The 22,586-nt window shown below is 47.2% G+C and overlaps 1 protein-coding gene across 2 annotated transcripts in view; it reads right to left on the bottom strand.

Moving 5' to 3' along the window:
• Positions 1-22,586, bottom strand: part of dock4 (dedicator of cytokinesis 4) — a 90,027-nt gene that overhangs the window by 47,767 nt on the left and 19,674 nt on the right. For both annotated transcript variants that reach the window (XM_036519959.1, XM_036519960.1), the window contains exons 2-10: positions 12,642-12,725; positions 10,666-10,706; positions 10,412-10,467; positions 10,017-10,113; positions 9,057-9,205; positions 7,958-8,042; positions 5,172-5,323; positions 968-1,049; positions 509-569 (exon numbers count right to left, since the gene is read on the bottom strand). In XM_036519959.1, coding sequence (XP_036375852.1) covers positions 509-569; positions 968-1,049; positions 5,172-5,323; positions 7,958-8,042; positions 9,057-9,205; positions 10,017-10,113; positions 10,412-10,467; positions 10,666-10,706; positions 12,642-12,725 — 807 coding nt within the window. The remainder of the gene's footprint in view (positions 1-508; positions 570-967; positions 1,050-5,171; positions 5,324-7,957; positions 8,043-9,056; positions 9,206-10,016; positions 10,114-10,411; positions 10,468-10,665; positions 10,707-12,641; positions 12,726-22,586) is intronic.

Here is a 22,586-nt window from a genome sequence, read left to right as displayed (position 1 = left end):
AGCCATACTCATTACACACCACTCCACGCTGCACAGGTATGACAGACACAGCCATACTCATTACACACCACTCCACGCTGCACAGGAATGACGTACACATGCCATACTCACTACACACCACTCCACGCTGCACAGGTATGACGTACACAGCCATACTCATTACACACCACTCCACACTGCACAGGTATGACGTACACAGCCATACTCATTACACACCACTCCACGCTGCACAGGTATGACGTACACAGCCATACTCACTACACACCACTCCACACTGCACAGGTATGACGTACACAGCCATACTCGTCAGATACTGTTCCACACTTCACAAGTATATAACAAACACGCATATCACTACAGCACAGTCATTTACTCTATAACCCTGTTACCCCACAACTGCAGGAGGGTTTAAAACCTGCTGTTCAAGCACTCATTCAAAAACTCAACAACTCGCATTCAGAAGTTTAGGTTATATATGTATAACATATAGCAACCTTGTATATCTTACCTATTCTAATAATATGAACTACGATATATACATCTTTCCTTAGATCGCTGCTCCCAAGATCCTACAAAAAAAGAGAAAAGCATTATTCAGCATTGATTACTGTCTTTATTTCACTTTGCGGAGCATATAAAATGACTGAACACAGAGCACAGATGGTTGTAAACATCGGAAAGGGCCATGAATAAGCCATTCTTAAAGGATTATCCAGATAAGTGGCAGATGATTAGAGCACATCAGTTACAGCAGTGTGTCCCCGATCGTCTTGCCCTTCATTTCACCCATAAATTCACGGGACAGAGTGGAAAAGTGCTGTTGCACAATGCTCGCCTTGACAGATACACTGAAACGAGCAGGCACAGGGCGGGGGAGACAGTGTGTGGAGAGAGGGGGTTCCCTCACAGCGGATGAGGGGGGGGCGCAGAATGCACCTATTCTCCATAACCGCAGCTGAACACTCACCACAAAAAGGGTGCACTGTCTCTCCGTCTTCTCCGGGGATTTGGGGACTCCTTGTTTATTGAGCCTCACAAAGAACCTTTCGCTGCGGAGACACAAGAGAACACGATATGAGGCGCGACACAGCACCGCAGCAGGTCCGCTGGGCTGGAGCGTGTAGCCTGCAGACTTGTGGAGATCAGCCAGCACACCTCTCTGTGGGCGCCCCACACAGCTTTATTTGTTCACTAACTACAGAGAAGGGCCCGCAGAATAAACCTCCCCATCTACTCAAAGGACCCCACAGGACTTCCTCAGCAGAAGAATTTGTTCCACATCACTGGAAAAAAAAAATGGACATAACATTTCCGAAACTGGAAGAGTGACGGCTTCATTTCTGAAGCCCATAAAATATTCATTGAGGACAGTGAGCTGACCACACCAGTTCCTGGGAGGCCATTTAAAACAGATGCAGAAATGTGACAAAACACACTGAACATGGCCCTACCAAGACCGCTGCAGAGCAGGGAATAATAATGGGAACAGTGCATGTGCCAGACTGCAGTCAAACGCCATGTCCTCTCGGGAGCTGCGGCACACAAAACCGACAAGTCCAGTTGTCAAAGCACAGCATCAAGGCTTCAGAAAGGAGGGACCTGGGGGACGCTTTCAGCAGATGGACCCAGATCCAGGGGAGGGATTAAGGGGACTTCTTTCTGTTTTTTTTTGTCCTCAGCGAGCAGCAAAGTTTTATTACCCCTCTGACGATCCTGCCAGGATGACGCTTTGAGTGACGGTCACATTGTACAACACTCATAGAGCCCATGCAGAGCCCATGTCCTGGGATTCCCCATCAGGAATAACTGGCTGCACCGCAACGGGTCAGAGTGTGGCCGTTTCAGATCCAGCTCATTCCCGGTGTCTCCATAATCACAGGCGGCAGCGTATGATCATGCAGGCTGGCCCGCTGAGCTTCATGACACCATTATTCAGCTGGTGAAAACAGGCTCCATATTGCCCTGCCAACCAGCCTCCTTCCCCTCCCCATTAGGGGCTGAGACCTGATGGAGATAGCTGGCCGTTGGGGGTGCCTGCTGGAGCTGGGGCCCCCGCAGCCCGAGGGCAGAGGAAGGAAATGCCCCCCCCCCCCTCCATTGTCCCACTGGCCGCGGAACAGAGGGGTACGGTTACGTGACATTCACAGCACACAGGTCTGCCCAGTAATGTACCACCGCGGGAACAGTGGCAGCCAATCACCTGGCAGGGATCCGGTGGTCCATGCAGCCAGTGCTGGGGAATACCTCCACACTGAACTGCGCCTTTCGTATCAGACTCTAATTAAAATGCCTTAATCCAGGCCTTCAATTAACACACAGCGGCCTTCTCACCCCAGGTCCACATCTGCCTCCTGGAAATCACGTTATTCTAAAGCACTGATGAGCTGGTATCTCTTCATACTTCCACTATCATTTACCTAGATTATGAACATGTACCGCGTACCTTCTCTGACAGCCTGGCTTTGACTCTTTTGGAATGTTCGGTTCAGATAATGATGACTGTGATTTGACTGGCACGAAAATGAGTCATAAAAACCTAATTTAGACAGCTGGCTACAGCCACTGCTTTAGTACACAGAGCAATCCCATACTCCCCCAGTGAGAGGGGCAGCGAGAAATCAATCTCAGAATTCCGCTGGCGGGTGGAAAGGCCCACGTCTCTCCCCGCGTTTCCCCCCCTGCAGGGAGGAAGCTCACAGCAGGGGCCGGAGTGCCGTGGAAGCGGCCTGCACAAACAGCAGCCAGGCCTCACAAACTCCCCCATTCGCTCAGGGAGAAAAACAGGGGCGCAAATCAAAGCTTCATTTCCGACCCAACCTCTGAGGCTCTGCCAAGGAAGGGGCGAGAACGCGAGGGCCGAGATATCTGCAGCGAAGGGCCAATTCCTGCAGCATCTGTGCCAATTACCAGAGAGAGAGAGGAGCACGGCTGGGCAGACAGGGGCAGACAGGAGCTGACCAGTTTCATGAGTAATACAGTGTGTTACTGCCCTGTTTACAACCTGACCACTGGACAGAAGGAAGCCATTCCTTTGCTTGACAGTGGTGGTATTAACCCTGACTTACAGCTGATTGAGCTGTGCAGAGAATGCTAGCGGTGAAAGGTGAGAGAATTGGATCTCTGCTTCTCTCATTTGACTGGTATTCCTGTATTGAATACACATCAGCTGCCATGTTGGGGAGGGGGTGTGTGTGTGTGTGTGTGCGTGTGTGTGAGTGTGTGTGCAGCTGGCACAGATTCTCCAGGGATGGGACACAGCAGGCCCTGGTCCCAGTCAGTGTCATTCAAATCCAGACAAAAGTCAAAGAATAATGGCTTGGCATGGAGCCAGGAGGAGAAGCGACTCGCCGGCCTTTCTGGAGGGCTGCCATGAGCACGCTGAGCAACTCGAGTTCAGTGAAATATGACAGGTGGACACCCACCAGGAAGGCAATCCAAATAAACCATATCTGTGGTACATAACAGGACAGCACGAGCCAGGCTGGACAGCTCAGTATCTCAGTGAAGCTTCCTATAACTACAGCCAGACTGGTCAGCTAAACACCTCTGTCAATCTTTCTATTATAAACAGCCAGGTAAAATGATATCAGACAAAATAACGCAAAGACAAAATTCCTCAGAATTTGTGCCAGTTGAGAATGAAGTAAAGACCATTATAATCGTAATGAAATCCTTGTGTAAGCCCTCAACACTTGGGGTATTGGAACAGCTTACATAGATGAAGCAAAAATGAAGGAAAAATGTTCAGTCATGTTCAAATCAATGTTCCTCAGTGTGACTGAGAGGGAGAATCTGTGCCAAGCAGCGCCCACCAAAAACAGTGCATCATTAATACAGTGCAGCTATTCATTTCCAAAGTGTACCTAATGCCAGTGTTAAAAGAACCCAGATATCCTTAGAACACAGCTGCATTTTAGACATGTAAAGGAGGTCTAATATCTGACCATGTACAAACATTCAAGATTCTATTCTGCAGCCTGTTAATTCCCTTCATAGTTATGGACTACAAGGTGTGAACGAGCAGGAAGAAGACCACCATGCAGTACTGGTGCTCTGATTTTTACAAACCACGATGGATCATTTGGCCTTAGGATGATCATTTGAGGCTGATTTGGTGACAAAAAACGACCAAATATGTTTCATCTGGCACTGCAGAGGCACTCTGTCACCTGCAGACAGCAGCAGTGATTGATATTAGTTACATGTCTTTAAACATAAAAAAATGTCTCCTGAAGACGTTATGCCGCTGTTTCGCTGCCACAGATATGCCAGAGTTCTCACTTTGGCTCATTTTTGTTTTGCACTAATAAACACCGGCACACTGGCACACTCATCTCACACAGATTACACAGACCACAGGATGTGTCTCCCTCATCCAACGCCCGGATGCACCAACCATTCAAGAAAGAAAACCTGTCAGGAAAAAGTGACCAAACAGCACAGACTCCAACCTCATACGGCTCAGAGACGAAGCATACTGTTTACAAATATCATGCTCCCTACAAATGAAAAAGATTCTGCACAAATTAACTGCTAATGCATGAGTAACCATTATACCTTACAAGGTCCAGAGGTTCAATTCAATATAAACAACATTTTGACAGAGGGATGAGACAACAGAAAAAAAAATACAATACATATCAATTATATGTTATATATATATATGCGTTGCTAAGTAACTGATCTCATAAGCAGGGAGCCAGATGTAGTTTACCTCAAAATATCTTCACAATATGAAGAAATTTTGTTGTTAAAAAAATTTATGTGGAGAAATGAGCAGTGATTTGCATTTGCTAAGCCCACTTAACACGAACAGTAACCATTAACCACACTGGTTAATGTGATCGACTTTCACCATATGTCATCAGGTCCTTCAACAGACACCGTTCTCAGCTCTGCCCGCACTGTCTGCCAATTCTGTTATTCAGATGCACAGGGGATTTACTTAATTGACGGCCCTTGCTGCACCCTCCAAAAATTCCTTAATACTCATCTCCGAGCAGGAGAGAAGGGGTAACCCTACGACCCTCATTAAGCACGAGGCACAGTGAACTCAGAACAGGAAGAGCCAATACCCGCTGCATTTTAAAGCCAAGCCATGCATAATTAAGCTGAGCTAAAACTTGCCAGGTCCACTGAGACAGTTTGAGAGGTTCGGGGCGAAACGGTACCTGAGCGGTCGACACTCTCTGCTGTCGTAGATGTAGAAGAAGACCTCCAGCTCCTCGCCCAGGTTGGAGCTCATCAGGCTCTTCATGTGGACGAACAGGTGATGCGTGCTCACAGGAACCGGAGTTTCCTTCTTCCTATGCCTGTGTTCCATCTGCGTACACACACGCACGCACGCACGCACACACACACACACACGCACGCACGCACACACGCACGCACACACGCACGCACGCACGCACGCACACACGCACGCACGCACGCACGCACGCACGCACGCACGCACACACACACGCAGGCACGCACGCACCCACACACGCACACACACACACACACACACGCAAACACACACGCAAACACACACGCAAACACACACACACACAGACACACACGCACACACACAGACACAAACAATGACCTGCCACTTTATTCAAATCCCAGACAAACACAGCACACACTTAACTTCTTTTCGGTCCACTGGGCCAAGATTTTAATTTAGCAGGGAGGAGGGAAAGAACATCCAGTTAAGCATGCAGAAGAAGAACAAACAGGCCAACTCACACGGGCGGAAACAAACACACTAACAAACACGCAAACACGATAAGAAAAACTCTGTGTGTGTGCGTGTGCGTGTGTGTGTGCTTGTCAGCGTTCCTGTATTTTCACAATGTTTGTTAGTGTGCAAACATACAGGCACGCTGACAAACACACACCTCCCTCCACTGCTGGAAGCGGAGGAGAGGAGAGGGAGAGGGAGAGGGAGAGGAGTGAGATGCTCTGGTCTGTTTCAGAGATATTGGGTTTACTAGTGCCTAGCATTATAACTGCGTTCTCTTTAGAACAGAGGCGCTAGCAGGGTTTCCTCAGCTTTTCAATTCGGGGGGAGGGGGGATTAAACAAAGAGGACAGAATTAACAACAATTCTGATGTAGAATTCACAGGAAAATCCTTTAAGTGACATAATTCAGTTCTTTACTCCCATTTTCTATCTACTGACTCATGGTGGCTGGGCTTCACTAATAGCAGACGAAGGCAACAGTGCACTGTGCTTTAGAAACCTGAGCTTCAACTGAAAAAAGTAAATCGATGGGGAGTTCACATCCTGACATGAAAGACAGTGACATTTAAACTTGCTCAACAGAACGGCAAAAACATATACATATGCATATATGACATACATTTCTTCGTACGGTTGCTTGACCTTTTGGCTACAGTGAATATCCATGTTTCCTTTTCTGAGGCCAGAGCATTCCATAGCATAACACTTCCAGCTCTAAGTGAGGGGGTCAAATATGGGTTTCTAAGGACTGGGGACCAATCAGCTTCTGTTATTTCCAGGCTATTCCAGCTCCTACCCATCACCCATTCATACACAGTTTCAGAGGGGAGAGATAAAGGGTATGGGGGGGGGGGGTGTCTCCAGACAGATGTTTAAAATTCAATTCAAATTCAATAACAAAAATATTCAAATTAGATTTAATTAGATTTTGGTGTTTTTTTAACCTCTTTTTGGCATTTAAACCCTTGCATGCTTTCTCTTGAAATTAATTCAATGCCAGTTTAAGGTTTCAAGATAAGACTTATAGACTCATTTTCAGACCCATATAAGCACAGTATAGCACAGACTGTATAAAAATCAGCTATGGTGAGACAGTAGGTTTCCCAGAGATCTGATCTCTCCCTCTCTGTCTCTCTTGCTGGGGTAATTATCCTGCCATTGATGGGGTTTATCTCTGGCTCAGTCCTGATGTGCTCATCACCACAGTCAAAATGGCATTCATCAAAGACCCAATATCCTATTTGTTCTGGGCCATCGAGCTCTCTGCACCAACGACACAGTGATTACAACAGATTTACTTCCACTTCAATGCAAACGGTGCATAATTTAACACGGGGGACAGTGTCTTCTAACACAAGGCCAAATAAAGCACACAGCCAGCTGATCAATGGAGGCCCACCCTTATTTACCACAAATACACTCCCGCGACACTGAATGAGATGAATCATAACGTCATCCCTCTTCACACTTCATACCAACAGTGTAGCACGCGCTTTCCATTCAAGACAGCAGTAATTGTGCTTGCTTTTTTACCGCGCTCTTGTTCTTAATTACTATCATTTCTTGATGCGCAGGGTAATGGAGTGGCGTTATGCTTTCATCTCAGAGCCTTTTGTTTACGGAGGCGGATTAAGCGTTTTAATTACGCGACGGCAGCGGCCTCACGGACCACTCCGCGTCAGGCCCTGCTGCGGTTTCCACGGAAACGTGCCGCTTAGATTAAGCTGGGGAGAGGGGGAGAGGGAGAAGAAGAGAGAGGGAGATGGAGGGGAGAAGAAGAGGAAGGGTGAAAAAGAGAGAAAAAAAGAAGGAGAAAGGGAGAAGAAAAGTAAAAGGAATACAGGACCACAGGGAATAGATGAGGAAGCGGGGGAGGGAGAAGAAGATGGAGAGGGAGAAGGAGAGAGAGAGAAGGGGAGAGACAGAGAGGGAGAGAGGGAGAAGAAGATGGAGAGGGAGAAGGAGAGAGAGAGAAGGGGAGAGATAGAGAGGGAGAGAGGGAGAGAGGGAGAGAGGGAGAAGGAGATACAGAGGGAAAAGGACAGAGAGAGAACGGGAGAGACCGAGGGGGAGAGAGGGAGAAGAAAATGGAGAGGGAGAAGGAGAGGGAGTAGAAGAAGAGGAGAAGGAAGAAGGAGAGAGAAGACAGAGGGAGATGGAGAGAGGGCAAGAGGGAGAAAAAGGAGAGGAAAGGGGAGAGGGAGAGGGTGAGGAGTGTTCTGCACCTACCAGTTTGTAGAGCTCCGTGACGCTGATGTCATCCGGGTCCACCATACTGAAGTTCTTCCTGGGGACCAGGTCCAGGCCCAGCTGCCTGTCCAACGACAAGCAACAGCAGCAGTCTCACTACACTGTCTCACTCCATTCCTGCAACAACTCAGCCATGCCACTGGCCCGGGGGCATTTTTTAAATATCAAATGCATATTGTCAACTAATCTGTTGGTTAAACTGCAGTTCTCTGTTCTAGTGCTCTTCAAGTGACGCTCAGACTCATTATGATATGAAACTACTCTTCCTTGTGTATCTGCAAACATATCTTTGCTCTGCCCCTACCTCTACCTTCCCACAATGCAATGCAACAAAAACACACAAAAACATAACAGGACAGCCCTACTGTTTGACTAGGGGCACATAATTAACTCCCTAAGCATCAATTCTCCTCCTTTCCATTCAAACCTGCCTTTATTTGTGCTTGTGGTGGCAAAGGAGGCCATGATGAATAAGCCCTGAGATGACTGGTGGGAGCATGCTGGCAGAATGCTTTAAAAAGAGCCTGCCCTTTGTAAATTACTGTTAAAACTCTCTATGCACCATTATGACTCATCGCAGCACAAGAAAATGTCAAATTTTATACCTCACTTGTGTCATTCTGACCCGAAGACACTCGTTACTCATGGAGACAACCTCAGTAACTACCAAAATGAGGGGGTGGTCATTTCACACCTCTCTATCTGTAGATGGAGCCTGAGCAATGCTTGCACCTCTAGGGAAGCTTTCTGAGGCTGAACCGGTGCCGGTGCAGTGAGCAATGTGCTGGTAACCGCTTTACTGGTAACTCGACTTTTTCTTTGTGCTTTTGGGGAACAGAGAGACGCATCAGCTTGTGGAAGATCCCAAGTGGAGCTCACGGAGTGGCTTTAGCAGGTAGCCAGCTTTAAAGAGTGGAAGGGCCACTGAGGGACACAGTCACGCGGGAGGTGGGAGTGGGAGGAGAGCTCACGGAGTGACTTTAGCAGGCAGCCAGTTTTGATGAGTGGGCAGGGCCACTGAGGGGCACAGTGATGGGGGTGGGAAGGGTGTGTGAAGTTTAGGGTTAGGGTTACGCACTCGTTGCCCCAGTCCAGGCGGGCGGTGATGTGCTGCTTGACGTCCTTCATGCGGTCGTGGGTGAGGTGGCCCACCAGAACCTGCCGCCGCAGGTCCAGGATCTCGTTCATCACGTGCCACAGCCGGTGGAACAGGTCCCCTTCGTTCTTCTGCGGACACACAGACGGGGGGGGGGGGGGGGGTTAGCGTTAAGCTACAGAGAGACGCACCATGAACACAACACCCCCCTACAGGGCTGTCAGAAGCTAAGAAGCTACAGAAGGAGAACTGCACTCATTTACATTTATTCATTTGGCAGGCACTTTTATCCAAAGCGACGTACAAGTGAGGTAGAGTAAACCATAAGGAGTCAACAATATTAGAAGTGCTGCATGACCAGATTTCAGCGGTTGGCCAGACAAGGTACAAGCTAGTTAAACCATTAGGTTATAGTTTATAGTTTAGTAGATCTAAGGATGCTGAAACACGTGCCACCACATTTGCATGTGTATTAGAGATTGCAAAGGTGGTGCCGCAAGGCCTGGGCGGGTCGGGAGGTGTCTTATATCAACCACACGTCCCATCAGTGAACTGCAACCCTCAGGGCAATTCTATGTAAAATGGCAATCACATGTAAATGTATCTTCTGTAACTAGATAAGAAAACCACACTTTGTACTTGTTGAACTCCTTGCTTCATGATTTGGTTCCCACGGTCAGCTGTGTTATTAAACCTTCCTTTCTAGGTATACACACTAAAAAGACTGACCTACACAACAGTTCAGTTATGACACTGAATAGAGTCAGTGTAACGAGACAGAAGCAAAACTCCTCCCATGTCAGTTAACCGGTGGCAGGTGGTGAGATATCTACCACAGCAAAGGCGCTGCATGACATGAAAGTGAATGTGGGTTTGACTCGTTCCACGAGCAGGTTCAGCCTCCTCCAGCACGGCACTACGTTTGCAAAACCTGCTTTTTACCACGTAAAGCTGCTTCCACATGGCACCCCAGTCTCTCAGCGTTGATGTCATCTCGGTGATGACCGCGTCCTCGGTGGGAATGACCGTCTCGAACTGCCTGCAGGTCAGAGGCAGACGTCACGCAGCCGCTCCTCACACCCCACCAGCACATACAGTAAAGTAGCATGTGCAGCTGCAGTGAGTTCAAGAGTATTACCACCAACTCTGGCAGAATCAGCTAAACGCACCGCAACGCACCGCGAGCGCTCTAACTGACAATCAACGGCGGTTTCATTAGCGCGGTTAATCGCATGTTTGTCTCCGATTACTCTGACAGAATAATTACAGCGCGCGACACCAGCAGGCATAGCATAATAAGGCCGCTTCCTTTCATATCAGACACAGGCATTACTAACCCTTTGTTCTTGATTTGAGCATTTTTCAAGTGAATGTAGCTCGCTGGGAAGATCCCCTGTGAGAGAGAGAGAGAGAGAGAGAGATCATGAAAACAGTGTGTTATACCTGTTACTAAACCGCTGCACAAATCTTCCACAAAATGTTAAGTCTTGTGCATTGACTGGATTACTCAGCAACCCGTGAGTCTGACCCACCAAACCCAAGTCTTATATGAAATCCACCCAAATAATGGATTTTAAAGGTCCACACCCACCTTGGCATTTGGATTCTTCAGAACAAACCCCCTGTACCAGCCTGGTGAGAGAAGAGATTAATATTTCAAAGACACAGTGACTTCACACACACTTTCAAGCTCTCCTCATTCACTCAGAACGTTTCCCATGAAGAACTGGGGCACAGCAGGACTTCACAGTATTATGACTGCTATAAAGGCCTGAATGAGGTAGCAACATTTATACTTTAGTTATTTATACAATACTTATACTTTAATACTTTAATTCCAGGAAATTCATCTACCTAAATCTGGCACTGTGTGATATGTCTGTTTTGTTCAGAAATACCCATGTACAGGAGAATGGGTTCCCTGCTGGTTTTTATTCTAGCCTATTTATGGGACCACAGCCTAATAAATGCCTTGTTTCACACCAACACAGCAAACCACAGAACAGCACTGTAATAAATGCTTCAGCATTGTGCTGATGGTGTTTTAATCACCAAAGTCCTCCTGGTTCCCACTCAGTTTATTTCAGAGCACCACACATTGCACAAGAAGTGCTGACCAGTGTACTCTGGACATGGAAAGCCTTGAAAGCATGAACACACAGTTCACTAAAACACACTCAGAGCTGCATGAGGAACACCCCTGCGCTCAGAAACTGTTAGAAGTACACGGCATCCCTCTTTAGTTTCAGCTCTGAAACAAGCATGCTGCTGTTTGAAAGGCAAATGTAACCATGCACTCACAGCGGGGATTCTGCCTCATGAACCCTGCAATGAGGGGAATTATTATTACAGCAAAACACTGCGACTGCTCCAATCAGCATGCTCTCTTAGGGAGAGCAGAGTGTCTGATTGGTTCAGACAGCATATGGGCCCTTGCTCTACCATCACTACTTCACAGTAATGCTAAAACAGGTGAGGTGCAGGAAATGGTCTCTCCTGCAAAACAGCAGATATAAACAAGCAGCTGACAGCTCTGACTGTCTTGATGTTGACGTTGATCGCCTGACCAGTATGATAGTGCTGTGAGCACCTATTTCATTATGTCGTTATAGGATTTTCATTTTGCATTAGAATGAGGACTTCTGTGTATGGCTGAGTGGCTTTTCCTGCAAACCTACCCAAAATGCACTGCTTTACGGCACACTTTCGCCAAAAACTGAATCCACAATTGTTTACATTATTATAAGTCCAACCAAAAATTACGGTTGCGCTGTATAATATTGACTGAGAGCAGATTAATAAACGCTTTATTTGTTAAGCTTTGACTAGGTTGTGTTCTGTGTCCAGCAGAAAAGTTGCACTCCGAGCGGCAAAGCAAAAAGCAGCCACGTCTGCGAATCTGAAGTCTTACTCATAAACAGGAACTTGCATTAGAACAAGATGTGTTCTGTTTACAAATTCCAAGCAAAAACATTTATTTAGGTCTTTATTTCATTGTGTTGTTTATTTTGAAACATCCTCCGTTAAAATGTTTTTTTCTAGCGCTGTTTATAAATGTAATTTAAGCTTCACTTTATCACAATCAGCAGTTTAATTGGGAGATTCATCTCACTCAGTTCTTCTTCTCATGTGTCAGGCCCAGTTCCTTTTTATAAACACTGAAAATCTGAGCCTCTCGTATCACGACAAATTAGCTTTGCCACTCCTCACCCAAAACAGGAAATGAAGGCGAGCGGCCCGAGAATGAAGTACGGCTTCTTCAGAATAACAAAGCCATGGAAACAGGAAATCCTACAGGCGCCGTCTGAGAAACCGTGCCAAACGTGCACCCTCGCGAGCACAGCGCACATCTGTAGGTGTAGCTGCAGGAAGAAATACTTTCCATCGCACCTCGGAAACCAGGAGGATCTCTTCCAAACTAACTCATCAAACTGAACAAACCAGCAGAGTGATTCAGGCACTGCAGTTGTACCATATGACAGCCTCACAGAGGCTGTCATAGCTGTTCCCAGTAATCCTTGTTCCCATTAATGTGTCTATTTGAAAAGGTAAGGACGTAGCGGTTACCTTCACACTTCTCCAGAATCTGCACCGTGTCCCCGATCTCCAGGGATAATCCATGCTGAAGCGTCCCGCGAAAGCTGGCCAGCACTGAAAAACAGACAGGCACCTTTTACTGCTTTGAAACAGCCGTTCACTTTTGAATTCGGGGAAAAAAAACCTCCAGTATCGAAAATAGAAATCCATGAACTGCAGATCGCTCATCTTATATGCAAATCATCATTTGGCTCATCCAATATAAAAGACCTTTGTTTCTAATGAGGACTCTTTATTCACCCTCTTTATTTTCTTCCTTCATAACAAAGCTGTGCACTATTCTTTTGACTCTATTCCCCAGTGTGCCTGCCACTTATTTTATTTTTAGTTTTTTACTTAATAATAGAATAAATACACTCACAGAAATATGATCCAATTAATTTAGTTGGCTCGCTGTTACAATGCATAATTATGATGGTAAGGAAATAACAGTGTCACATTTTACTGGCTGCCTAAAGGTCACATGACCTCCTGGCTAATATCTGGCGCTGACTGCACACATGGCCGATGGCACTGATGAGGTTCCTGCTGAGGAGAGGAGACGAGGGGATCGCTCGTTCGATTAGGAAAGGGTGCTTCGAGCTCGCGGCCTCTAACAGCTACCCTGCAGCCGCACAGCTGAATGAGAGCAGAGGGAACGCTTCCAATTCCGTCCCGAAAGAAACGGGCCGTGAAAACCCACCTCGCGCCCACTCCAAGGACGTCACACTCCGTCACGCTCCGCCACGCTACACCTTTCTATTTCTACACCTTTGATCGGACCCGATAAGCTCACCGGCGAAGGGGCTGAGAAACAACAACCCGGCGCAACCCCGAAAGCAGCGGCGTGTTCATTTCATCTGCGGCGCTGCACCGGATCTCTCACATGTGACAACCCCCAAACCCGACCTGGAAAAGTAATCACGGTATTAAACAGCGGTGCCGATAAAGCGTGCCCCGATGCTACGGGACGCACGCTGACCCAGAAGAGTATTACTGCGCATAATCCATCCACCTCCCTCAGAAGTATGTCAGGTCTGCAAATGAAATCAGAGGAGCAGACGCTCCGCAGAGGCCTCCCGCGCAGCCACGGCGTTGCGTTTCAGACCCGGGCCCACCTCGGCCTTTTACTGCTGCTGTGTTTCATACGATTTGACTTTACGATCTGAAATGGAGAAAACACATCCGCAGCCAAAAAATAAATAAATACATGTAATAATGTTTTTAGCAAGAAAATATATTATTTGGCAAAAACTATTGGTCCTGAAATTCATTTTTGTGCACTCGGATCCTTTTATGGTAATCCATAGCACAGCTGCTGTCTGTCTGCTAACGGCAGTGGCGCTCTTCCAAAGATGTTGGCACTTGAAAGGTGTTGGCTCAATAGGGAATTGATTTGTTTTCCCCTCATGGAGCATCCTCACAAACACAGTGCAATGGACACACACACACGCACACATACACACACACACACACACACACACACACACACACGCACACACACACACACGCACGCACGCACGCACGCACACAGACACACACAGAAACAGTTACACACAGACACACACACACAGTGTCGGGAGTCCCCATGAATGTGAGGTCACTGCCACTGCTGATCTACTGTGACAAATGCAAATGCAAGCACACACTCAAATGCAAATGCTCCCTGTTCCCGGCTGTTCTGAACAAGGGGACACGGGACACTGCTGTTATGTAAGGAGCGTGGAGAAACAGAAAAATAGCTTCAAAATCCAAAAGTCATGAACTTCAAGCCAAGACTTCAAGCAAATCAGTGTAACAGCAGTCAGTCCATTTGGAATGCCCTTGCCACCAAGGCTGTCAGATTTAATCTACCTCAATCTGTCTCTGCTGATAGGAGAGATACACTGACTACACTCAGGTAAATGTGCCCTCCCAGCATCACCCTTCTCACGCAGAGACACTGAACAGTCCTGACATCCTGCCTGGCTTTTACTCTACTGGTCAATTCCACATTATCCAGCTGGTCAACTCTCTGTCACCAGAGCATGCCCCAGCTTTCACTGAGAGCCCAGGATGTAAAGGCGTTCTTTGCAACACCACCAATCACTAAACTGCCACGTGCGTTTCACCTCAGAGCTCACAGTCACATCAGGTCACCACGCAGGAGGACTTTCACGAGGGACGCCCTTGCACAGGGAGGCCACTTACAGTTTGGCTCCGTTAAAGGATGCAATAGCTGTTTTATGTAAGCCTCTTACAGGCAGGGATTTGGTTCAAGCTTCTGCCGGAGGGAGTGAGAGAATGGCCGAGTGGCAGGCCGGTAGCTGGCCCCCGTTCAGGAATTTATGTAAACACACCTCATGCAAGGTCTTAACACCACCACAAATTAGGATTATGATTAAGCACTCTGAGAGGCATTCGTTCTCTGCTTTACAGCACCATCACCATTGTCAATAACATAAAAGACGACCACAAATCTGACTGAGCATGTCAGTTAAATATCCTGTTAAGATAAAACATCTATCATGTACTATTATACACAGTGTAATCACACACACGCACACACACACACACACACACACACCACATACACGCATGCGCATGTGTGTTTGTGTGTTTACTGAACTTCTCTGTGTGTATTTTAAAAGAAAACAGGCCTGGTCGTTTCATTCTTTCTGCAGAAAGGTGGGTGGAAGTGCTTTTAACCTTATTTAAGACGGTCAACCCTTTGCTCTCATTTTTGTACTGACAGCCAATCGCGCCAGTAATACTATGTTGCAAGTGCATAAATTATTCATAATATCATAAATATGTAAATGCGTGGCTGTTGATGGGAGGTCGGTTGACCCTGCTGCCAAATGCACATGAATTATTTATCCAGAGGAGTATGTTATGGAGTCACACTCTACATTCCAAAATGCACGGAGGCTTATAAATTATGGACCAACTGGGAATACTTCATGTTGGTAGTGAAACTGAAGTTTCGAGACAATTAATTAACTGTAAGTGATATTAGATATAGCGAGTGACACCGTCCGCCCCTCCTAGCCCTTGCTGAGCGGCTTTTCAGCTGTTCCCTCACTCCAAAGACTCTTACTTTGCATTTTACACCTTTACCATCTAAACGCATTATGCTCATTTTTAATATATGGAGGGCAGTCAGTTGTGACTTCAGAAAAATTTGGTCATCCAGAATGATTTCCCATTTCATTCATGTGACCAAAAAGCAGAACCAGCAGGCAATGTCTATATATTTCCGTCCACAGTCCATCTGTCGTGTCTAGGAACGGGAGTTTTGGGGGAGTGAAGTCAATTTAAGGTACTGAAACTGTGCATCATGCAAAATCAAACTTTTGCACTGTGGCCCATCACGTCATACACTGCCCTCTCCACCCCCCCACCAACACTCCCCCCAAAATATCCCAAAAACACATCATGTCCCTGCCACGTCACACACTGCCCACTCCATGCCCTCACTACTACCCCACCCACCCCCCACCAAAAAAAATTTTTAAAACATGGTGGGGGGGAAACAGTGATATAAACACTGTTATATATAACACGGAAACAGTGATATAAAAAATGCCCAGCACTCTATTTGGACCAGACTGTGACATGATGTGTAGCAGCCCGTGCTATCATGAACACCCGCAGCTGTTTTGACGGCTGCTAAGGAAATAGTGTCATATTCAGGGCCTACAGAGGAAAAGCACGATAAGCAAGGGGCGAGATTTCAGCAGGGCAGTTAGACATGAATGCTGACGTGTGGTGTAACATGAACGTACAGAGTGATCCCCACACTCCCTATGTACACTAGCCACAGTGAGAAGTCATTAACAGGTCTACTGCCATCGTGAATCTTACACCCCATGCATTAAATCACAGAACACATGTGCTGGTTTGTTCCACAAGCAGATACCCACAGACACTTTTATTTCTGTACTTAAGATGTTAGTATAACATGGTTTCAAGTTTTGAAGGAGCTTTGGCCCATTTGTAGCAAATAATCAATTTTCTCAAAAAACAAATTCTCTTACAGTTTTGGATAAGTAGTCACCAGTGCATCACCAAGAACACTGCTGAGCTGCTGTATGAATTTGTATTGTCAAATCACTCCAAAGTTTTTTTTAATTCGTTCAAAGTTAAACGCTGGTAACCTGCAGAGCCCTAGACCCCAACTATTCGAGTTTGATTGTTTATTGAAATGAGCCCTGATTACTGACACCCTCTGCATGTGAGCCGCTTGATCAAACGCAGTTAAAGCAGGGAAGACAGGCGCGGAAGCGGCAGGAGCCCCGCACCCCCGAGCTCTGCGGGATCCCGTTTCTGCCCGCGGGGAGATTTCCTTGACCGTCGCACCGTCGCGGCTGCGTGGTTACCGTTCAGAGCGTAATCTCATTATGTGCACTGTCAGCGCAGAGCCGCGGTACAGCCACTCTGGGACCCTGGCCAAGTTTTAATGGGTAGGACAGCGCAGCTTCCCTGGCTCTCACAGATCCTGCTAGGCGTGAAGACCTCCTCCGGACGCTCGGCGTGAGAGCTCAGCTCGGCCCTGAGATTACACACAGGGCATGTGACAGTGAGGACTTCATGAGTAATATACACCACAGCCAGCGGCCCTCCCTCTGCTCAGTCTAACACGGAAACAGTGATATAAAAAATATATGACCTTATTCCAGTGTATGAATATTACTGAGTGCTGTCATATCAACCATCCTATGTGCTTCCGTGAGACAATAAAGCCATAAATTGATCAAATACCAACTAAAACTTGAATATGGGGAATTTATGAGTATTATATACCACAGCCAATGACCTTCCCTCTGGTCAGTCTAATAAAGAAACAGTGATATAATAGCAATATTCATACACCAGAATAAGGCCATATATTTGTCATATCAAGCATCCCGTGTGTTCCTGTGAGACAATAAAGCAATAAATGGATCGAATACCAGCCAAAACCTGAAGCTGGGGAACTGCAAAAGAAAGGTTTTGTTTAGCCTAAAAAAAAAGCCTAAACATTATTATGCATGTGGGCAGTCAAGTAGCAGAACCAATTGCTCTCGAATATCAAAGCACACTGGGGGCACGTGTGCTTCTGAGAGACACGCAAAAACAGCATGTGGCCTCCTTCAATGCTACTTGAAACTAAATACAATTCGAATGGTCTTTTTTGGTATTGTCATTCAAGCACAGTATGGAGGCAGAATTATTTTTACTGTACACAGAACACAGAAAAACATGCACATGAAATACATTAAGCTCATCCAGCTCGCAAAAGGTATAACCAATACAAATCCGGGTCCAGACGCCAGATCGTTTCTACCCTCCTACTGGTATGAAATTGAAAAGTCATGATGCGCTTGGAAGGGAGTCTGTTCCACAGGGGTGATTTAGTGGATGCGTTCTGAGGCTCAAAAGCGCTTTGTGTCTCAGAAAGTCAGGCAGAGAGTCCAGCCCTGCAACAACAAACAGCCTGCAAACCTCCATGAAATGCAATCATGACACTGCAATAGAGTTCAGCTCCACACAGTCCTCCGCCTTCAGCCTCACAAAAGTGCTGTGATCCGAACCCTTCAAAAGAAATCACGTTGGCCGCCTCCCTCCTCCGTCACACCGTCTCAAAGGAGCGACAAGCCGTCCAGGAGACTGCACCGGGCCCCATTAAAAAAAGAAATCACTTCTTAGTTTAGTTCAAAACAAGAATACAAGCAACTGCAAACCTCTGAAGACTTTTAAGAGCAGTACGGATTGCAAGAGAAAAGAAAATTCACAATAATGTAAAAACTTGTACAGAGGCACATCGCATCCAACATGACTCCGAATGCCATGGCCCACAGTGGCCACAGAAATAACAGCATTCAACACCAAGACTTCCTGAGGTACTTTATCCCACTTCCTGAAATCTGAAGAGCTGAGAGGCGATACAGACAAACTGACCAGCTCTGTGTGTGTTTGTAGCACTCTGGTTTAGCAGTGCCCTGGGAAGACTCTACTCCAGGTGAGAACTGTTGTGTGTGAGTCGTTTATATGAAGACTCAAAACCAGGTGAGCAGGTAAGCAGTGGTCTATTCAGGATGCACCTGCTGCATACACAGAGGAGCATGTTCAGACACAGCCTGAACCCTAGGAAGTCCATTCCCTACAAGCCCACACATCACCACACACAAACACACACGTACATTTTCATTCCGATCACATCATACTTCCGAACATGTGAGTGGTTAAAAAAAAAAAAAAAAAAGCCCCACCGCTGATTAAAGCCGAGGAAATCATATCTGACTCAGATTAAACATGAATATAGGTCAGCTTTTCTGAGCTAGCCGTGAATTCCACCTCGTTTTCCACCTCGTTTTCCATCGTAACGTGCGCCTCCCTCGGCTGTCTCTCTGAGAAGGCCCCTCGGTGCTCTTCCATTACCTCTCTGCTGCACCCATGCAGCTCTTAAAAGAACTGATCCCGGTACCCCGAGGTGTTTCCAATCTTTGTAATTTGAATTTACAAGATAGAAACTGTCAGGATGCCTTCCAGCCAGCAGTGCTGTGGGGGTAGGCAGTGTAATTACTCAAAGTAAGCAAGCACAACTGTGCCTTTTGCTCTTGCGATGTTTATCCCGCTGTGTGAAGCTGAAATACCTATATATATATATGCCCTATATACATAGGTGTAGTGTATATTCCTTTAAAATAATGAGTAACAAATGTGTGATGTGTACAGTATATTTCCTTACTGTGTAATGCATGCTGGGAATAACAGAAATGATTCAAGTTCACAGATGGAAGAATCTGGGGGACGTTAAAAACTCAGGTTCACCCAGACTGCTGACTTGCTGGGGTAGTTTGAGATTATTTACAGGAACTCCCAAAGGGAACACAGAGCCACGCTTCGTGTAAACTCATATTCAGGAGAGCCACTGAAGACGAGGAGCTGGTGTGAGGCCTAACAGGGAAAATGGAGAGCTTTCCACCTCCCAGGCGTCTCAGTGATGGGAGAGAGTTTCTGACAGTGGTAATTAAGTGATTGGTGCGGCTCAACAGTATTGGGGGAAACCGAGATTAAGGGAGACATTAATGTCAGAACAACACTGGGACAAATGTATTAGAGTCAGCGGGACTTAGCTGAGATCTTGCATCTGTACAGTGATAATTCTAGAAAGCCATCCAGGATGAGGCTGTAGACAGCTATCAAGTCACGTAGCTTTTGAGCATTGGGATGCCTCGAATGTCTTTAGCATATATGAGTGTATTTACTTGGTTACTGTTAGCGCTGCCATGGACAACTCAACACAGCGAGTAGCATGTCCACACTGTCCCAGCACTAGAAGCCTCTGGGAGATGGGACACGGTTAACACAAAGCACTCCAACCCCCCCTGTGGAAACCCACTGATTTCTGCAGGCGGCCCACTCTGTATTTCCCAGAGTCAGTTCCTAACATTCAGCCCGCGGGTCTTCCAGCGTGGCCGGGTTTTAGGATGCAAATGACAGGCGAGGGCGAGCACGACCACACGGGCCTGCTGCAGAGAGAGGAGCCAGAGAGGTCTGGAAGAGCGCAGCGCTCGCAGGTAAAGAGGGAGAGAGTGGGAGGCTAAGCCCACAGCTGCCTCTTTGTTCCAACACACGTCCCCCCCCCCCAACAGCGAAGAGGACTGACCTTCAGCCTCATTCACAGCTCTCAGGATCTGATTACACCATTCACTACCTCCACCAACTGCACACTGGCTGCTGGGGGGGGGGGGGGGGGATTTAATGTGGCACTAAGAGCTGAAGTGAACCCACACATGTAAATACCGAGCACTGACACAGCAGAGCACAAAGCCACCTCACTGTGTGTTAATGTATACATGCATCTCAGTAAAGAACCAGCTAACTGTGTGTTAATGTATACATGCATCTCAGTAAAGAACCAGCTAACTGTGTGGTAATGTATACATGCATCTCAGTAAAGAACCAGCTCACTGTGTGGTAATGTACACATGCATCTCAGTAAAGAACCAGCTAACTGTGTGGTAATGTATACATGCACCTCAGCCAGGAAAGGGTACAATGACACACAACTCGAGTGGTGTGAAAAAAGAGCAAACATGTAAAAAAAAATCCCAGTCATAAACTAGGGGACCTTGCTAGTTAACATTCAGGGCTACTAGTGCAGACCATTAATAAGGAAAGCAATGGACATCCATCCACATCAACATGAAACATACAATCATTCTGTTCTGACAAGAGAAGCATGTTACGGAGTGACACAGTGAGCCCTGACCTGCTGCCTGTTTTGGGCAGCAACCACACTCTCTCCTCTCTGTGTTTGAAAGGGTCAGCGTTACAGAGGCAGCTCCTCTGCAGAGCCTACGCTCGGCACACCACCGTCTCCAGCCCCCGCTGAGCTGTGAAGGACAGGCTAGGGGAGGGGGGAATCAAGCAGAGATCCACACAGAGTCGGCGTTAAACGCGAGTCGGGCCTCGTTAGCACCGCTCCGCCGCACCGCTACCGACAGAGCATCCTGTCACTTCAGACCCAGAGGCTGTGCACAGATCTCACTCCGGGCCTGAAGCACACAGGCCTGTGGCCAAGCTGATCCAGAGGAAGAGTGACAGCAGACAGACTGAGCCAAAAATCCCTGCGGGGGGACGGGCGAGACCTGACGATGGCCGGCAGGTGACTTCTACAGGTGATGGTGAGGGGATGAGGGAGCACTGCGGATTCTGACGGGTTTACCCTGAATTCTGACCTTCAGCAATCCAGTATTTAAGCTCTTATAGACCGACCAACTGTTCATTCCTCACCTATATATCCACAACACTTATGCTTTTAAAACCTAACCAACACTTTCTATCCTGGATTCTGCCCGTTCTTCTTGTACACATACAGTACTTAATCTCTTAAAGTCTGACCAAATGTTTTATCCTCAAATAGCCAAAAACTTGTGCATGGATACTGCCCAAATCCCCCCACTGTCTGGAACACATGTGAACACGTGGTACAAGAGAGACGCGGAGCGGCATCCGGCTTCTCTCAAAAAGCACTTGATCACGAGGGCCATTTGGACACTTTCGCTTTGAACTATAGAACCAGATAAGTGAGCACCGAGCACGTCATTGCACACTTGCTCTGCAAAGGTACACAACTTTGGTCACATTCTAAAATTTTTTTTTTCCCTTAAAGTTTTTTTGCCTGCCATTCTCATCTTATTTTCTTTATTTTTCCTGGCTTTGTTATGTGTTCACCGCTGAAAAGCACATCGCTCCACAGGATCTCCTCAAATGGCATCACAATATGAGCTGGGAAAGCCCTTGCACTTACAGCGCTGTTTCTAATAAAGCCTGAGAGCTCCTCTGGGCTCTTCTCTCTCCTCTCCGGTCCTTCAGTGAATATTGCAATAAGCAACGGCAGGCAAGCTCCTCGGGCACTAGCACTGCATCACTGATTAACTGGCTAACGCCGTCCGCCTCTCTGAGAGGGATAAATGGGTCTGCACGGCAGGACTTGGGCTCTTCTTTAACACAGCTATTGCTAGGCTATTACCATTTTTTTTTCTTCTTATCTTCAAAAGCACAGAGAAAGATCGCCCGGCTCGTCTTCGTGTTCGTGAGAGCAGAAAGAGGCGTGGCTGTCCCTTCAGAATCAGGAAGGCGGCCCTGTAATTAATAAGCCCATCAGTGCTGATCCCGCGGTGGTCGACCCGAGCTGCGCCTGAGGAAGGGGGCGACGGGTTCCCCCCCACACACCACAGAACGCAGGAAAATCCTCCTGCTCACCCTCCTGATCCCAGCAGACATGTGGAAGGAGGCTCCCGTGTGGCTCCAGTGGCTAAGGCGCTCATTCTGAATGCAGGCTGAGTCCTACAGCTTCATTCCTCTGTGGATGGGTGGGTCCCTTTGGCTGGGGTTCCCTCGTTACACTCTCTCTCTGCAACCCTCGACTCATCAGGCGCCTATGAGTTTGTCAGATGACATCAG

This window comes from Megalops cyprinoides, chromosome 25 (genome assembly GCF_013368585.1).
Source record: "Megalops cyprinoides isolate fMegCyp1 chromosome 25, fMegCyp1.pri, whole genome shotgun sequence".
Classification (NCBI taxonomy): Eukaryota; Metazoa; Chordata; class Actinopteri; order Elopiformes; family Megalopidae; genus Megalops; species Megalops cyprinoides.
Note: the sequence above shows the minus strand (reverse complement) of the source record. Positions and strands in the feature narration are given on the sequence as shown.